This window comes from Leucopleurus acutus (genome assembly GCF_964270905.1).
Source record: "Leucopleurus acutus genome assembly, chromosome: 14".
Classification (NCBI taxonomy): domain Eukaryota; kingdom Metazoa; phylum Chordata; class Mammalia; order Artiodactyla; family Delphinidae; genus Leucopleurus; species Leucopleurus acutus.
This window is the reverse complement of record NC_139156.1, coordinates 26,375,606-26,394,612: the sequence shown is the minus strand read 5'-3', so window position 1 is coordinate 26,394,612 and position 19,007 is coordinate 26,375,606. Positions and strand designations below refer to the sequence as shown.

The window sequence follows — 19,007 nt, the reverse complement described above, 5'->3', positions numbered from 1 at the left end:
CTGCAAGGGGCATGGGTTTGATCCTTGGTCAGGGAACCAAGATCCCCCATGCCTCGGGGCAACTAAGCCAGGGTGCCACAACTACTGAGCTCGCGGGCCTCAACTAGAGAGTCTGTGTGCCACAAACTAGAGAGTCCACGCACTCTGGAAGCGGAACGCCACAACTACAGAGCCCATGCGTGCTGCGCCACAACTAGAGAGAAGCCCTCACACCATAACGAAGGGCCAGGGTGCCGCAATGAAAGATCCCGCATGCCTCAACAAAGATCCCACGTGCTGCAACTAAGACCCAACGCAGCCAAAAAAAATAAATTAAATAAATAATAAATTTTTAAAAAAATTAGAAAAAAGAAACTAACTAAAAGAAAGTTGTATTAGTCTTCCCAGGCTTCCTTAACAGAATACCACAGACTAAGTGGCTTAAAGAACAGAAATTTATTTTCTCACAGCTCTGGAGTTTGGAAGATTAAGATCAAGGAGCTGGCAGGGCTGGTTTCTAGTGAGACCTCTTTCCTTGGCTTGCAGGTGTCTCTTCCTCTTCTGCAACCATTCCTAGTGGATTAGACCCCTTGCCTTTATTATGTCATTTACCCTTAATTACCTTCTTAAAGGCTCTATCTCCAAATATAGTCATATTGGGTGTGGAGCCCTTCAACATATGAATTTTGCCCATGGTGAAGGGGGGACGACACACACAATTCAGTCCATAACAAGAGGTCCTCTCTTCTCATGAATTTTTGTGGGAATGTGTATTATTTTTTATTTTTTTAATACTTTGTGCCACACGGCATGTAAAATCTTAGTTCCCTGATCAGGGATTGAACCTGTGTCCCCTGCAGTGGAAGCGCAGTGTCCCAACCACTGGACCACCAGGGAATTCCCTGGGAATGTGTATTAATACAACCTTCCTGAAGGGCAATTTGGCATTGTCCACCGAAATTTCAAATGTACATACATATATACCCTTTAACTCAGCAATCTCCTTTTGAGGAAAGTATTCCATAGAAAGAGTGTACAAAAAGGCAAAGATTAAAAAAAAAAAAAAAGGGTATTCCTTGGGAGTCCAGTGGTTAGGACTCAGTGCTTCCACTGCAGGGGGTGTGAGTTCCATTCCTGGTCAGGGAACTAAGATCTCACGGCAAAAAAAAGGAAAGATACATGTACAAGAGTGTTCACTGTAGGGCTTCCCTGGTGGCGCAGTGGTTGAGAGTCCGCTTGTCGATGCAGGGGACACGGGTTCGTGCCCCGGTCCAGGAAGATCCCACATGCCATGGAGCGGCTAGGCCCGTGAGCCATGGCCACTGAGCCTGCGCATCTGGAGCCTGTGCTGCGCAACGGGAGAGGCCACAACAGTGAGAGGCCCGCATACCGCAAAAAAAAAAAAAAGAATGTTCACTGTAACTTAATTTGTAATAGTGAAAAACTAGAAATCACAAATATAATTTAAATAATGATAATGATATTAAATTATATATTCATTTAAATAATGATATATTCCTTTAATGGAACTGGTACTCACCAAGATCTCAGTATATATTGGTTAATGAATAGACAAACATATTGTTACATGAAAAAAAAGCAAGTTATAGAACCATACATGTGGGATGGTCCCATTTTTGAACAAAGGTCAATGTCTGTCCCTATACATTTTTTTTAAGGTTAAAAAAAACACTTCTGGGAATTCCCTGGTGGTCCAGTGGTTAGGACTCCACGCTCTCACTGCCGAGGGCCTGGGTTCAGTCCCTGGTCAGAGAACTAAAATCCCACAAGTCACGCGCGGAGCGGCCAAAAGAAAAACAAAATAAAACAAAACTTTTTTATTTAGAGGGGTTGGAATGATTGTATGCTAATTAAAACAGCTAGGTTGTATAACAAATAACTTGAAAATTCCCTATTGATATTCTCCAAGAGTTAGATTCCATTACACGTGACTTGTTCTTTCTTTGGGCCTGGAAAAAATATACACAACTGCTCCCGTTGCGGAGTACTGGCTCCGGACGCGCAGGCTCAGCGGCCATGGCTCACGGGCCCAGCCGCTCTGAGGCATGTGGGATCTTCCTGGACCGGGGCACGAACCCGTGTGCCCTGCATCGGCAGGCGGACTCTCAACAACTGAGCCACCAGGGAAGCCCTACACAACTGATTTTTGACGAATAATTTATTCCTCCCTTTCCCATGTTTTGAAATCCTTATGATCCCTCAGTTCCTTCTGGAACAAATTTTCCTCTTCTTCTCCAGCCAGCCCCAGTGGGTTCACCTTTACAAGCTCTGGGACTAGGACAGGAAGTAATGTTTGAATGTTTCTTCACTGGGACCTATACGTTTTTATATACATAGAAAAAGTGTGGCTGAATACACACCAAAGGTGACAAGGGTTAAATCTGGGGACTGGAATTTGTAGGCCAAGTATATTTCTTACTTAAATAGTTTTGTATTCTTTGAAGTGATTTTTAAATTTTTCTAATACAAAACTTTTTTTAAAAATAAGGAAACGGGAAAAAAATTGTCATGAAGAACCTAGGTGTAAGACAGGAATAAAGACGCAGACCTACTGGAGAACGGACTTGAGGATATGGGGACGGAGAAGGGTGAGCTGTGACAGGGCGAGAGAGTCATGGACATATACACACTAACAAACGTAGTAAGGTAGCTAGTGGGAAGCAGCCGCATGGCACAGGGATATTGGCTCGGTGCTTTGTGACAGCCTGGAGGGGTGGGATAGGGAGGGTGGGAGGGAGGGAGACGCAAGAGGGAAGACATATGGGAACATATGTATATATATATCTGATTCACTTTGTTATAAAGCAGAAACTAACACACCATTGTAAAGCAATTATACCCCAATAAAGATGTTTAAAAAAAAAAAAAAAAAAGAGGAAACGGGCTTCCCTGGTGGCGCAGTGGTTGAGAGTCCGCCTGCCGATGTAGGGGACACAGGTTCGTGCCTCGGTCCGGGAAGATCCCACATGCCGCGGAGCGGCTGGGCCTGTGAGCCATGGCTGCTGAGCCTGCGCGTCCAGAGCCTGTGCTCCGCAACGGGAGAGGCCACAACAGTGAGAGGCCTGCGTACCGCAAAAAAAAAAAAAAAGAAAAAAGAAAAGAAAACAGGGACTTCCCTGGTGACACAGTGGTTAAGACTCTGCACTCCCAATTCAGGGGGCCTGGGTTCCATCCCTGCTCAGGGAACTAGATCCCACAGGCATGCCGCAACCAAGAGTTCGCATGCCACAACTAAGAAGCCCGTGTGCCACAACTAAGGAGCCCACAAGCTGCAACTAAGGAGCCCGCCTGCTGCAACAAAGACCCGGCACAACCACATAAATAAATAAATATTTTGAAAAAGAAAACAATATGAAGTAGCTTCTAAATGGCAAATGAGTAAATAATAGACATAGTGATGGACTGTGGAAATACAGAGAGGGATCAAGGTTGGCTGGGATAACCAAAAAGTCTTTCCCGGATAAAACAGGGCCTCAAAGATGTTTTGAGGCTAAAGTTTTCCACAAGGCAGGAAAACACCTGTTGTATTTGGAAGATAGCAAGATGATCTGCAGTAGCAGGAAGTAAATTTGGTAATGAGACACGAACGTGGGTTTCTGAGTAGCTCAGAGAGACACCGATAATGCTGTGTTCTAAGATTAAACTCGCGGTAGTGCCGCAGTGTAGCGGGTGAGGCTTAGCTCCTGGAGTGCTGGTGCCCACGAGGGGGTGCTGTTTCAAAACACAGGCCCGCTTGGACTAAGGAGAAAGGAACGTGCAGCAGGTAAAACGTCAGACAAAGAGGGGGTTCTGACAGTTGGACAAATTGGGAAAATAAAAAGATACGCAATAGGTAATTATCCCCTTATTACCTCGCGCTCCCCAGCTAGGTCCCCGCGCGCAACACAAAATTATGCATTACAGTATGCCTCTAGCACGTGCCACTCAGACTCTGCTGAATGCGACTACTACTCCCAGGCTCCCTCGTGAGGCCAGTGCCCTCTTCCCGTGTGCAAATGGGTATCGCCGCTCAGTCTTCTGGGATTCGTAGTCTTGCAGTGTCTTTCGGGAGTTGTAGTTTCCTTCCTATAATCGGCTGGGCGAGGCGGCCCCGGCGATCAGAGCTGCGCCGGGTGTTCAGGGGCCAAGATGGCGGCGCGCCGGGGACTGAGAGACGGAGTCGCGCCGCTTCTGAGTGGGGGCTCCGGCCCCGACCCTGGCGGTGGAGTGCGCAGCAGCGGTTGGGGGAGTCGGAGCCAAGCGCCGTATGGCACTGTGGGCGCTGTGAGTGGCGGGGAGCAGGTGAGACTGGCGGGCGGCCCGCGGCTGGCAGCAAAGCGGCGTGTGCCGGGCGGTGACACGTGGACGCCACAGGAAAGGGAAGAAGCGTTCGGGAGTCGATGCCGGGTGGCTGCGGAAGACGGATTGGACCGACCGGACCTGGGTCGTTTGCTGGGGGGATGCGGGCAGAGGCGGGTCCTTATGGCCATTCCTCCGGAACGCCGGAGGGGCAGAGCAGGGTGTCGGAAACCTGGCCCCTGTGTGTGGGGGGACTCGGACTTAGAGTAAGACCTCCCTCTAAGGATGCCGAGTGGGGGCTGCCTGTAGCCCAGCGCCGCAGTGCTTTTTCGGAGCCACGTGGGGTGGGGGGAGCGATTTTCCCGGGATAATTTGTCTGCTTCCCCTCCCCCTCTAGGCGGCCCCGGCACCCACGTGGGTTGGGCGGGGGGGAGGAGGCCCTCGGGTCCACGTGGGGGCGGGGAGGGGATGTCCACGTGGCTCCCGCTCCAGGCTGCCGGGCATCTCGTATCGGCGCTGGAGCCGCACTGCCGGGAACTGGGTGTGTCTCAGCCGGTCCCGCCATCTCCGATCGGCGCTGGGGGCCCCAGGCTGGGAAGGAAGGAAGGTAGGGGCTGCTAGAATCAACTTTGTCCAGAGCCTTGGAGGAGTTTTTTTCTTTTTGCTTTGATCCGCGTTGCCTCTCGACAACGAATGGTAAAGGACTTTACAGGTGTGCGGGTAGTCTGTGCCCTGCGGATGGCGGAGTGTGTTGGGGAGGGTAGAGGGCTGAGGTTGAAGGGCTGTGGAGTGGCGGCCTCTTTCCGACCGGCTTGGGGTGGGTTGTGAGGCATGGGCACTGGCGTTTTTGTTGCCTGCAGTCCTGCCTCGTTCGTGATTCAAGGGGCATGGGAGGTTTCAACATTTACATGGCACAGGCTTAAGTAAGGAAAGGGAGTCCTCTCCTTCCCTCACTTTTCCTCAAGCATCGCTTTTGAGGAGGCAGCTAAGGCCTGCTCCTGTGAATTGATACAGACAAATTTGAGATGGTCTGTGTTTAAGCTTCTCTGGAATTTGTGCTGGGGATGGCAAAAGTTGGAGGCGATCTGAGAACTACTCAACACCAGTTGAACGTTTACTAAATGCGGGGGGGACATTCTTTCTGTCATACTCTTTTTTTCCTGGTCTTCAGTTCTCCATACTTAAAAGTGTTATCGTCCCACTCCTCACCAGGGCTTCTTAAAAGTTCCCACCCAGAGTGGAGGTCGGCAAGACTTCGTTTGAACTGTTATCTTGCTTAAGCAATTAAGCTGAGTCCTTGAAAGCTTTTTTTTTTCTTTTTTGGTTTCTAGGTGGGAGTTGGGCTGCAGGTTGCCAGGTAATATCAGTTCTAGCAGACCAATCCAGGCCCTGGGGGTGGGGGGTGGGGAGTGGCTTCTGGGGCTCTACTTGGGAGCTGCCCACCTGCTCTTCCCTTATTTTCTCAGAGGCCACATCTTGTGGGGCTGGTGCTGCCCACCCTTTGGGGGAGAGGCAGGAAGTATCCATGATCCAGCTGTAGTCCAAGTTAGGTAGTCATTTGGGGTTGGAGAGGGTCTTGTGGAGAGATTGTTCACCACAAACACACACAAAGATGAGTATGTGGAAGCTAGTCAATCAGCCAGGAACTTACTGAGGTTCCATTATGTTTAGACATAGGGGGATACTGTGGTAAACCACACATGGTCCCTGTCCTCCAGGATCTTATGTTTTTATCAGATCTTATGTTTTAGACAGACAATAAATAATGATGAGGACAGAGGAAAGTGCAGCATATTATATAATCAGCAGTAGTAATCTACCTTGCAGGGTCTGGGAAGAGACATTTTAAGGTGAGATTGTGGGGGGCGGAGGGGAGGGGGAGCTTTCCTCAGAGGGAACAGTATGTGAAGGCCTTGAGGTGGGAGAGAACATGGCTTATTGGAGAAACCCGTATGGCTGGTGTAAACAGAGACAGACAGAGTGGTGAGAGAAGACACGCTGGAGGAGTCTGGTGGGGAATACCAGGACCACTGTAAGCCATTTAAGGACTTTAAACCTAGTGCTAAGAGCGGGAAGATGCCCTTGGAGGGGATTAGAGAGTGTCTCAAGAGGTGATCAAATGTGTATTTTCACGTTTGTAGCTGGTTTTGAACCCTGCAGGGACAAGCCGGATATGGGAAAGCCAGTCGGGAGGTTGTTAAAGTTAAGAGATGCTGGTGGCTGGCACACTCTTAGCCTGGGCTTATCCTCTCCATGATCTTGGTACTCTGGGAGCTGTGCTGTTTGGGGTTTGAGGGGAGGGATGGGTGAGGTCAGGTAAAGAGGGGCTTCTCTGACTGGGGCTCCAGTACCTGCCTGATGGAAGTGGTGATGAGTGGTTCATAAAGCTGGACATTGTCTTGAGATTCTGGCCTAGTAGCTGGGTCAGGTAGGTGGCAGGGCAGGAGATGCAGCCTCTTTGCTCACCTGGGAGTGTTTGCTGAGCGAGGTGCTATTCAGTTGCTAGTTGTAATTACAGGATTGTGAAGGCTTGGGAGGAGTTAGTGCCTAAAACCTGCCACCTTTTACTTCATCTCTGGGCCTGGCCTCCTAAATTGTCCCTATCTATCCTTTTCTCTCGTTGGGCATTGTTACTCTTCAGCTTGATTAGGAGGGTGGGGGGGGGGTGCAGTCACACCTGTTGCTTTTTTTTTATTTTGGAAGAGGTACAGAGTTTCCCTTTGCTGCCAAAGGAGAGGTAAGACTGGCTTGTCCGTGTTTGTTCCTGTTCTCTGGACTTTGCATCATCTATAATTTCGTATAGTGGAGATACCCCTGCCTCTGGCCTTGCCAGCCCTTCTAGCCACTTCTGGCCCTGCCCACGCCCACACTCTTGACAGGCCTGGGCGGATGGCTCCCTGCCTGACAAGGCTGAAGATGTTAGTTCTCAGGGAAGAGGTGGGGTGGGGCGGGGCTTTTCCGTCCACAGAATCAAGCTTTCTCTTCTTTTGCTCTAACCTGGTTGGGGTAGGGAAGAGACTTGTCCCTTGGGACTACCTTTGAGAGGTTGGGTGGCACACTGTAGAGCCTTCAAAATAGAAGTTCGAAATAAGTGTGACTGTCAGCTGTGTATACTGTGATGCACTGTGCCAGGCATGGTGGGTGACCAGGAAGTATAAGCACAGTTTAAACCCTTCCAAGAGCCAAGAAAGATATAAGCTAATAGAATACAAAGGGTTATTTGCCCCAAAGGAACTTGGAATATAGTTTTAGTAATGATGCAAGGAATGTCATGGGGTAGGGAAGTGGGTAGGATGTGATTGCCAGAGAAGTGAGCGGTACAGGAACACGTATGAATTCGGGGTGTGAGGAGAGATGCGTTGGGGAGGGCTGAGGTGTCTTCTTGAGAAGGTGGGATTTGAGCTAAGCAGAGACGAGAGGCCTAAGTGGGATTTGAGGGAGGTAAGGTGGTTGTAATTGGAATTGCCTGCTTACTGACCTCCTCTCCTTTGGTGTGCCCCTGAGAGTGTCTGTCTTCATCACTGCCAGCAGATAACTCTTCTCAACAATCTTGGTCTTTTTGATGTTTTTATTCCCCAGTTTATCAATCTCGTGTGGTTCCAAGTGTTTCTGGATGGAGTCTAAACTTTTTTTTTTCCCAGAAGGTTCTTGAACACTGCCATCTGGTTGTGGCTGTGGCTCATAGTTTGTACTTCTCTCTGCCCAGCAAGTCCAGAGTGTGTTGGGGCTCCTGCTGAGTCTGAGGCCATTGGTGGAGGGCTCGGTACCTAGTTTACAGAGTGTGTAAATCAGCTGCCCCCGAGGGCCCATGCCCTGCAGCCTTCACTGTGCCTTCCTGACCTTATTCCCTTTTGCCCCAGGTGCTGCTGCATGAGGAGGGGGATGATTCTGGCTTTGTCAGTCTATCTCGGCTGGGCCCCTGTTTGAGGGACAAGGACTTAGAGATGGAGGAGCTGATACTGCAGGATGGGACACTGCTGGGGACCATGCACAGCTATATGGATGCCTCCCTCATCTCCCTCATTGAAGATTTTGGTGGCCTTGGAGAGGTGAGCTGGGGCTGAGCTTGGAGGTCTTCAGGCAGGAGCTTTGGCTCAGTGGCTCTGTTCTCTTAGCACCTTGGTTCCTAGATACTCAGCCTGAGTCCTTGAAGTGTGTTTTTGTTTCTCAGTGAGAGTTGGGCTACATCCCATGTAAGAGGATGCCCTGGCAGACTTGGATTATCATCCAAGGCCTTTCACCCTGCCTGGGCCCCTGACTTACATGTTCAGAGGGTTCTGATCTGTGTTTTGAGTCCAATTCCAGCTTAGCCAAGGGTTGTCTGCTGAGCATCCCACATCTTACCTGAGAGTGTAGGGAGTATGAAACATAAGTTCAAGACTCAGTTTTGACAGGTCTCTGTTGACACTAGAGAGATGGTGGATGGTAGTAAATAAGATTGGAACCCATGCCTCCTGGTACTAACATCTCTCTCTGGCAAATTGAGCTGAACTGAGCCTGGGAGAGGGATTCTCTTGGCATCCAGTCCTTCTCAGTGGCCTGGTAGGTCATAGGGATGGTGGTGGGACCTTCCTGTTGTCTTTCCTGAGCAGAGCAGGTTATCTCTGGAGGACCAGAATGAAGTGTCACTGCTCACAGCTCTAACAGAGATCTTGGACAATGCAGATTCCGAGAACCTGTCTCCATTTGACAGCATTCCTGACTCAGAGCTGCTTGTGTCACCTCGGGAGGGCTCCTCTGTAAGTGTGGGATGAGGGGAAGGGGGTGTGTGGTTGGTGCAAAGGTTAGAACCACATCCACGAGCCTACTCATAAAGTTCTGAAGCACAAACACATTTCAGGTCTTTTTCTCCCTTTTAGCTGCACAGGCTGCTCAGCCTCTCTCGGACACCCCCAGAACGTGACCTCATCACCCCGACTGACCCATTGGGGCCCAGCACAGGCAGTAGTAGAGTGAGTGGGGTAAGCCTGACCTAGGGAGCCTCATGGACTCCCAATGGGGAGGAATATATGGGGACATGTCTGGAAAAAGATATTCCTGGAGAAAACTCCTATGTCTTATTTTCTCTCCTGTAGGTTGAGATGTCTCTCACAGATCCTCCTTGGGACTTCTCTCCACCCTCTTTCTTGGAGACCTCCTCCCCCAAGCTTCCTAGCTGGAGACCCCCAAGGTCAAGACCCCGCTGGGGCCAGTCCCCACCTCCCCAGCAGCGTAGTGATGGGGAAGAAGAGGAGGAGGTGGCCGGCTTCAGCAGCGAGATGCTTGCTGGGGAGCTCAACAACTCTGTGAGCAGCATCGCAGACTTCCCCATGCACCTGGCCTGTCCCGAGGAGGAAGATAAAACAGCAGTAGCAGCAGAGATGGCAGTGCAGGCAGCTGGCGATGAGAGCATCTCCTCCCTGAGTGAGCTGGTGCGGGCCATGCACCCATACTGCCTGCCTAACCTCACCCACCTGACGGCACTTGAGGATGAGCTTCAAGAGCAGCCAGGTGATTTGACACTGCCTGAGGATTGTGTGGTGCTGGAAATTGTGGGCCAGGCGGCCACAGCTGGCAACGACCTGGAGATCCCAGTTGTGGTGCGACAGATCCCTACTGGACCCCAGCCTGTCCTCCTGGATAACTCGCTAGAGGCCAGTGCGGCCTTGCAGCTGCTCATGCCTACACTAGAGGCAGAGACAGAGGCTGCTGTGCCCAGGGAAGCCCTCTGCCCTGAGAAAGAGGGGTTGTCACTGGACTCAAAGGAAAAGCTGGAGTCAGCCTGCTTGTTGGAGCCCAGGGAGGTCATGGAGCCAATGGCACCCAAGGGGCCTCAGAACCCACCAGCCAACACAATGCTAAGTTCCCAGAGAGCTCGAAAGGGCAGGAAGAAGAAGAGCAAGGAGCAGCCAGCTGCCTGTGCAGAAGGCTATGCCAGGAGGCTGAGGTCAGCCTCTCGTGGGCAGTCTACAGCAGTTACAGAGCTGACCTCTCAGGGAGGCAGCTTGCCTCAGGAGGACCTTCAAAGAGAGGTTGTGCCTCCCCGTGGTAGAGGGAAGCCCCAGGCTTGGGCTCGGGCCTGGGCAGCTGCCTTGGAGAAGCCTGGCTCTGGGAACTTGGAGAGTAGTGCTGGACAAGCTAGTCCTGCTAAAGAAGGTCCTCTAGACCTCTACCCCAGCCTGGTTGACCCCATCCAAGCCAACCCTGTTTCAACCCATCTCTCACTGGTTGACTCTGAAGCTGACCCCATGCCACTTGACTCTGTTGAAGCTGATCCCACTGCGGTTGACCCTGATCCCACTGCAGTTGACCCTGATCCCACTGTGGCTGACCCTGTACCTGTTGACCCTAAACTGGTTGACCGTGCTTTAGCGAACTCAGAGCTGGTTGACCCTCTCCCAGCTGACCCAGTGCTGATTGACCCAGTTCTGGCTGACTCAGCAGCAGTAGACCGTGCAGTGGTTGTTCCCATCTCAGATGACTTGCCTTCAGTTGACCCTATCCTAGCCAAGCCAGTACAAGCTGACTCTCTTCCCAATGACCTGGCTCCAGTTGACCCTGTACTAGTTAAGTCTAGGCCAACTGATCCCAGACGTGGCGCAGTGTCATCAGCCCAGGGGAGTCCAGCCCCCCAGCTCCTCCTGGAGTCAGAGTCCTCAGACCCCCCAAAGGCCATCAATCCTGAAGTCAAGGAGGTCATGGGTCCTCTGAAGGGGGAAACTGGTACTAGTGCAACAGCCCAGGAAGCCAGGCCTCGGCCTCTTAGCCTATCTGAGTACCGGCGACGAAGGCAGCAGCGCCAAGCAGAGGCAGAAGAGAGGAACCCCCATCCCCCAGCTGGGAAGTGGCCCAGCCTCCCAGAAACTCCCACAGGGCTGGCAGACATCCCTTGTCTTGTCCCACCAGCCACAGCCAAGAAGACAATTCTGCAGAGAAGCCCTGAGGCTCCTTCTGAGGCTTGCTTTGCTCCTATGGGTCCCAGCCCTGCCTCTCCTAGTCCTGAGCCACCTGCAAGCAAACCTGTGGCCTCAACTCCCACTGAGCAGGTGCCATCCCAAGAGATGCTACTGCCAGCAAGACCTCCACCTCCTGCTGTGCAGTCCATGCCCCCCACAATGCCCACTGCCCTGCCTTTTCCCACGGGTGGGCTGGGCATGACCCCCATGCTGCCCCTTCCCACAAATGGGCAAAGTGTCCCCAGTCTGCCCCCACCACCCTTGCAGCCTCCTAGTGTTCCGATGTCTGTGGGGCCAGTGCCACCTGATCCCTTTACTCACTATGCCCCTGTGCCACCCTGGCCTTGTTATCCCCCCTTGTCCCCTTCTGGCTATCCTTGCTTGCCCCCTCCACCGACGGTGCCCCTAGTGTCTGGTACTCCAGGGGCCTATGCTGTGCCCTCCACTTGCAATGTGCCTTGGGTACCTCCTCCTGCCCCAGTCCCACCTTATAGCTCCAGCTGTACCTATGGGCCCTTGGGATGGGGCCCAGGGCTGCAACACCCTCCATTCTGGCCTGCTGTTCCCCCACCTCCTTTGCCTCTAACCTCTGTTGGAAGAGCTGTTCCCTCACCCAAGGTGGAACCCAGTGGCATCCCACCTGGCCCTCCTGATAGTGTACTGACTGTGCCGATGGCTCCTCCCCTCAGTCTTGGGGCAGCTGGTCAGGGAGCTCCACAGATAGAGCCCACCAAGGTGGAGGTCAAGCCAGTGTCTGCATCTCCCCATCTGAAACACAAGGTGTCCTCCCCGGTGCACAGCCCTCGGATCAAGGCTCCACCGTGTCTGCCTGCTGAGAGTGTGGCTGTTGAGGAGCTTGCATCAGAGAGGCTAAAGCCTGAGCCCCAGGAAGCTAGGCCCAGGGAGAAGGCACCCTCTCCTGTTGCCAAGGCTGTTCCCACATCTGCACCAAGGCAGAGCACTACCACCAAGCTGCCTGCTGTCCACCCAGCGCGTCTAAGGACACTGTCCTTTCTGCCTACCCCACGTACCCAGGGTCCTGAGGATGTGGTACAGGCTTTCATCAGTGAGATTGGTGAGTGCCACACAGTTCCGTTGGTGTGAAGAATGGCATGGGGGTTGTGTGAGGAGTGTCCTCCATAAAACAGGATAAACTACCTTGGTGGGGCTGGCCTTTGTTGGATTTCTTTGGAGAGTTCTTGAGAGGTAGAAGTCTGGGTTGGTTTGATTCTTTCTGCTTTGTGTTGCTGCCTTGGTTTACTTAGTACAGTGAGCATGGGGAGCCTAGGGAAGAAGTGAGGTGATTTGGGACTTCTGGGACCTGTGTACTCAGTTGATAGGGGCTGTGTTGTATGCTTCCACAGGAATTGAGGCATCGGACCTGTCCAGTCTGCTGGAGCAATTTGAGAAATCAGAAGGTGAGGAAACCTGGGTAGCTTTGCTCCAACCCTTTTTTGTTGATGTTTCCTTTGGGCCTAGCCCTGTAGTTGCTTAAACTGGGGGGAAGGAGAAGGGGAGTCTCAGCCACTAGAGTAGCCCCCTAATTGGAATGGGAAGACAAGATTTACCTGTGACACAATCTAAGCCAGGGAGAGTGGTGGGTACAGCATGGCAAGAACTATAAAGAGTAGATGGATGGGGAGATTCAAGTGTGTTGGGTTATTTGGGGAGGTAGCTCTCCAGGTGAGCCTTGGAAGACAGGAATTCAGAGACTGATGAGTAAAGGCAGAGGTATAGGAAAGATCGCATGTGGTGTATTTGAAAGGCAATGGATAGCTCAGCTTCTCAGTACAAGGCATGGATCTAGGTGCTGCGGGAGATATTATGTCCTGTTCTCAGATGAGCTTATGGTCTGACTGGGGAGAAGAATTTGCAGAAATGACTGCTGAATTGGTAACAGGTATCGGTAGTACAAGGCAAAATAGAAAATATAAGTGTAGATCAAGAGTAGGTTATAAGACTAGGAAGTTAGTTAGGTGGGTTATGTAGAGCCTGGAATGCTAGGCTTAGAAGTTTGGACTCCCCAGATTCAGTGGGGAGTGTGCTTGTTTCTGAGCAGAGAAGAGACATGATTAAAAATATACCTGGGTACCCACTGGAGGAGAATGGATCTCTCTGGGGAGACCCAAATGGAGTATGTAGGCAAAATGGATTTTCCTCCTTTGGGTCTCAGAGCCAGCCCTTCTGCACCTCCTCAGTATGGAACATCCGGTTGGGCTTTTAACTAGTATGGTTTCTTTGCAGCCAAAAAGGAGTGCCCTCCCCCGGCTCCTGCTGACAGCCTGGCTGTAGGAAACTCAGGGTAAGTATGGGGACATGAGTGAGTTACCCTACCAGCTGTTGGTCAGCAGCCGGCCGGTACTCCAGGACTGTCAACTGGATGCCTCTGTTACAGGGACATTTAGTCCGCTCTAGTCTTTCCCTGTTCCCCACCCCCGGTTCAGCCCATCACTACAGCGTACTGTCTTGAGTGGTGAAGGAGGAGGATATATATGTTCCATTTTCTGGCTTATTCCAGTCTGGGGTTCCAAATGGTGATGCCTTTTATTTTCTGGCAACTCGTGCTTTTGGGGATTTCTTTCCTTTATTTAACAGGCGTTAAGGTTGCTCAGCACTGGTAATGGTGTAAGAAAAAGTGGGGGAGGATATTCATGGCTAGGGCTCCCCTGACTCCTTGGAGGGCACAGGCATCCTGGACCTCCTTGTTCCCCATTCTTCCAGCACCAAGAGGCCTTTTTTTTTTTTCATGTTCACAATACCCCATCCTGTTTTGCCAAGCATATTTTCCTCCACATTGATTTTGGGTTGGTTTGAGCCAGGCACGAGAGGCTCCTGGCTTGGAGGAGGTGGGGGGTATTCAAGGTCATCCAGGAATTGGGCAGAGCTGAATTGAGACCCAACCTACATAAAGTTCAGTCACTAAGACCCCTTTTGTGCTGGAGGAGAATGATTAGGGCAGTTTGTGCCCCCCATTCCTCTCTGCACGCACCCCTCTCCCATTGCTTTGTGAGCAAAGCAGATGTACAAGATGTTGAGGAGGCAATGAACCAGGCTTTCCCTTTTCCCCCCGCCAGCAGCGTTGACACTCCCCAGGAGAAGAGGCCCCTAGACCGGTTACAAGCCCCAGAACTGGCCAACGTGGCAGGTGGGTTCAGGGTGGGGAACTCTGCCTTTGATTAGTTTATGCAGCAAATGTTTTTAGAGCCTGCTCTGCACCAAGTGTGTGTAGGTGTTGGGGATACAGAGATCTGATCCTCGTCCTTGAGGTTCTCACAGTCCAGGGGGCAGATGTCAGATGTGTAAACAAATGAGCATGTTGAGTATCAGATGTGTGTTAAAGAAGCCTGTGTGGCTTATAGTGGGGTCTGAAGAGGGACAGTCAGGGTAGGGTTATATAGAAGGTAATCCTCAAAGTGGAGGCTTGAGAAAATCACTGATACCAATCAGGTAGGTTTATGGGCATTCTAGGTAGATGGAATGGCTTGAGTGAGCTGGAGAAGCAAAGCCAGCCCGGTATGTTTTGGGAAATTGTGAGTGGTTCATTTTGGCTGGAGTGTAGTGGTTGATCAGGGTGCTGGGCAGAGCTAAAGGAAGAGAGAAAGCTGGAGTGGAAAGCAGGAGGTCAGGTTATGGGAACTTTGACTGCCATGTTAAGCTGGTTGGACTTTATACTGTACAGTGAAGAAGCAATTGTAAAAACGTTACCAGTTTGGTTTTTGGGTGCTCCCACCAGCAGGAATGTAGAAGACAGGTGGACAGGTGTGATGCCCGAGGTAGGAGGTTATTAGGAGACAATTACATGAGTTCAGGCAAGATGCAGCCCAGAAGTCAGGCAGTTCTGAGGGCAGGGGGTGAGTCTAAGAATGAAGAGGTAGGACAGACAGGACCTGGCCACCAGCTAGGTTTGAGCAGTGAGAGGTTGAACAGTTCAGGAGGACCAAAGCTGGTTGGGTTTCTACTGCTGGTCTCCAAGATGGGGAACTCAGGGGAAGGAGCAGTTTTAACAGTGGGAGAAGTTGGGCTGTTGATCATTGTTAGTATACTCTGTGAGATGAAGTGGGGATCCCTGGAGCCTATATTCACAGTGTTTAGAAGTGTAGAATCGGATCTCATCCTGCTATCTCCATCCTCCCTCCCCTCACAGGGCTCACCCCTCCAGCTACCCCTCCCCATCAGTTATGGAAGCCCCTGGCTGCTGTCTCACTGCTGGCCAAAGCCAAATCTCCTAAGTCCACCGCCCAGGAGGGAACCCTGAAGCCTGAAGGAGTTACAGAGGCCAAACATCCAGCTGCAGCCTGCCTCCAAGAAGGGGTCCATGGCCCTAGTCCAGTCCATGTGGGCTCTGGGGACCATGACTATTGTGTCCGGAGCAGGACCCCCCCAAAAAAGACGCCTGCCCTAGTCATTCCAGAGGTGGGCTCCCGATGGAATGTCAAACGCCATCAGGATATCACCATCAAACCTGTCTTGTCCCTGGGCCCAGCCACCCCGCTGCCCCCATGCACAGCTGCCTCCCAGGAGCCACTTGATCACAGGACTAGCAATGATCAGGCAGATCCCCCAGCCCCTTGCCTTGCCCCATCCACCTTGCTGTCCCCTGAGGCCTCACCCTGCCGGAATGACACGAACACTAGGACTCTCCCTGATCCCTCAGCCAAGCAGCAGTCAATGCGCTGTTATCGAAAAGCCTGCAGGTCAGCCAGCCCCCCAAGCCGGGGCTGGCAAGGCCGCCGTGGCCGCAGCAACCGTTCTGTCAGCTCTGGGTCCAACCGGACCAGCGAAGCATCTTCCTCCTCATCCTCATCGTCGTCTTCCTCATCCCGGTCCCGGTCCCGGTCCCTCTCCCCCCCACACAAGAGGTGGCGAAGGTGAGCTCTGATGGCCTGTTAGGTTCTCTCCACTTTGGAAGTTCTCTCCTCTGGTTTACTCTGAAAGCTTTAGCACATCGATACTTTCAGGCAGTAAGGCTTCTATTTCTGTCTTTGGCTTTTGTCTTCTCCCCCTTTACTGGATTCGAAGGAGGCAAGCTCTGAGAAGATAGCTTCTATCCCCTGTTGGAGATTGGGATATCTCTGAGGTCTCCTCCTTCCTGGAGACCTGCCTTGGGGAGACAATTAGGGTTTGATCTTGACCACGTTGATTCCTTTGCATACTGTATCAGTCCTTATTTCTGCTATTTTCCCGGTAGTATGTGGGATGGTGGTCTAGTGGGTTGTTAATGGCAAATGGTCCTTCCTTTAATCATCTGTTGAGGAAACAGTCTGGGACAGTTCCTTTGAGTGTCACTGTGGCCTCAGCTATTTTCTGGCAGTACCTTTTTCTCAGTAATAGACCCAAATTTTTCCACTTAATCAATGAAGAATTCTTGGTTTTTGATGGTGAAGCTTATCTTCAGAAATGTCCCCTACTACAGGTCTAGCACATCCCCTAAATGCCGTGTTCATAGTACTCCTGTGAGACATATGAGGGGAGCAGGATCCCAGAGACCCAGGCCTGCCCCCCTCTCCACCCGCAGCTAATTGTAAGACCTAGGGCCCAGCCTTTTATGTCCGAGTCTCCGTTATTTTTATTCTTTTTGATTTGTTAAATATTTTTCTATTTTTAATTGCATAATTGAAAATAAATATGATCTGTGCCCAAATACTCTAGAACATCTAAAGTTCATGAGGTTCTCAGTTTGGTCATCTGCGAAGAGTTCTTCTAGATCTCCTCTGCTCTGCTTTGCCTTTGGTCCTGAGCTTCCTGACAGGGAGGCAGGGCTGGGGCCAAGGTGAGGTAAGTAGAATATACCTGCACCGCTCCCAGCATTCCTGTGTGCCCCTTTGTTCTCCAGGTCCAGTTGCAGTTCCTCTGGACGTTCCCGAAGATGCTCTTCCTCTTCCTCCTCCTCCTCTTCCTCCTCGTCTTCCTCATCCTCATCATCTAGTTCCCGAAGTCGGTCCCGCTCTCCATCTCCTCGCCGGAGAAGTGACAGGAGGCGGCGGTGAGCGTGTTTTCAGGGAGTCGGTGCATCTGGGGTGCAGGTGCCTAAGAGTTCTGAGACTTGAGCTGCGTAATGTCTGGGGCACTGATGGCACCTTCTTCTCTTGTCAGGTACAGTTCTTATCGTTCACACGACCATTACCAAAGGCAGAGAGTTCTGCAGAAGGAGCGTGCAATAGTGAGTAGAGGAACAGCTCCTGGGAGGAGAGGGCTTGTCCCTGAGCCATGACATGAGCTCAGAGAGCCGTCTGCAGCTATGGCCTTGGCTCATAGTGTGTCAATTTTCCTTGACCTAACATAGGAAGAGAGAAGAGTGGTCTTCATTGGGAAGATACCTGGTCGCATGACTAGGTCAGAGCTGAAACAGAGGTTCTCTGTTTTCGGAGAGATTGAGGAGTGCACCATCCACTTCCGTGTCCAAGGGTGAGGTTGGGCCCTAAGGTCAGGATGTCCTGTCTCATTATCTATCTTGATGCTTCTTTGTTTCTCCCCCCTTGCTCTGGTGTCCTAGGCAATATAGGCACCTTCATTTCTACAGTTAGAGGGTTGGCAATTTGGGGAATGAGAAGAACCACCCCAGTCCATTACTGTACCCTGGCGAGCTGTCTCTTCTCCATGGCATGTGCCCAAATAGCCATGTCAGCCTCTGTCTCACCCTCCCCACCAGTGACAACTATGGCTTCGTCACTTATCGCTATGCTGAGGAGGCATTTGCAGCCATTGAGAGTGGCCACAAGCTGAGGCAAGCAGATGAACAGCCCTTTGATCTCTGCTTTGGGGGCCGCAGGCAGTTCTGCAAGAGAAGCTATTCTGATCTTGGTGAGTGGAGGGAGGCCCTGAGCCTTTGGTATCATCTCCTCCCTCAAAAGGTCCCCAGGCTTTTGAGAGGGGCGCTAGCTAGGCAGACTTGTCTTCCTCTGACACGTGAAGAGCCTAAGGGGTGGGATGAGAGGAGAAATGGGTGCTCACCTGTCTTTTGACTTAATATCCAGGTGATTTTAGCTCCATTCATTATAGACATGAGAGGTAGCTGGCCATTTGAGGACGCTGTGGTTGGGAGGTGTACTCAGAGACCTTGATGTTTGTCTCTCTTTACCTTTATAGACTCCAACCGGGAAGACTTTGACCCTGCTCCTGTAAAGAGCAAATTTGATTCTCTTGACTTTGACACATTGTTGAAACAGGCCCAGAAGAACCTCAGGAGGTAACCCTGGGCCCTTCTCCCCCACCCCCTTTTCTTTGGAGGTGCCCAACCTCCTCCATTCCCTCCCCCAGTCTAGGGGAGACAGCTGCTAGTGAGGAGATGACTGTTTTATAAAGAAATGGAAAAAAGTGAAATAAAAATGTGTTAAATCAGATTTTTTTAAAGTGGTATTTGTTTTTTATAATAGGCATTGAAACACATTAACTTGCATTCCTATGTAAGAAGGATGGGGTTGAGGGGTTCCCCCAGTGTTTGGAAAATCGAAGTCACTATGCAGACTAATAAACATGAACTAGAGGGAACTGCCAAGTGCTGTTGTGCTTCTTTCTATGGTAGTAGTGCCAGACAAGTCACTTTTCCTCTCTGAACACAACAGGGACATGCTTACCTCCATTTAATTCCTAGGACCCCTCTTTGGTCAGGTGTAGAATCCTGACCACTTGAAACTGCTCCTCAAGAGTGTTGTAAGTGAAATCAGTCATCTAGGAGTGCCTCTCAAACTTTAAAAGAGCAGTTGAATCATCTGGAGATCTTTTAAAAATGCAGATTCTGACTTCTGGGATGGGGCCTGAGATTCTGCATTTCCAACAAAGGTGGTGCTACTGGTC

General features: G+C 51.2%; 1 protein-coding gene across 5 annotated transcripts; it reads left to right on the top strand.

Moving 5' to 3' along the window:
* The first annotated feature begins 4,127 nt into the window (after window positions 1-4,127).
* On the top strand, window positions 4,128-18,553 carry PPRC1 (PPARG related coactivator 1). 5 transcript variants are annotated; one of them, XM_082854276.1, is made up of 14 exons: window positions 4,128-4,281; window positions 8,139-8,327; window positions 8,871-9,017; window positions 9,138-9,239; window positions 9,354-12,288; window positions 12,578-12,631; window positions 13,458-13,515; window positions 14,291-14,358; window positions 15,358-16,081; window positions 17,047-17,196; window positions 17,307-17,373; window positions 17,497-17,618; window positions 17,863-18,014; window positions 18,300-18,553. In XM_082854276.1, exons 1-14 carry the CDS (start codon window positions 4,129-4,131, stop codon window positions 18,401-18,403), a joined length of 5,025 nt encoding a protein of 1,674 aa, XP_082710402.1. In that variant the 5' UTR covers window position 4,128; the 3' UTR covers window positions 18,404-18,553. The 5 variants fall into 5 exon arrangements, with proteins under 5 accessions (XP_082710402.1, XP_082710400.1, XP_082710401.1 ...); XM_082854274.1 differs by having other exon boundaries at window positions 14,288-14,358; XM_082854275.1 differs by having other exon boundaries at window positions 8,868-9,017; window positions 14,288-14,358.
* The last annotated feature ends 454 nt before the right edge of the window (window positions 18,554-19,007 follow it).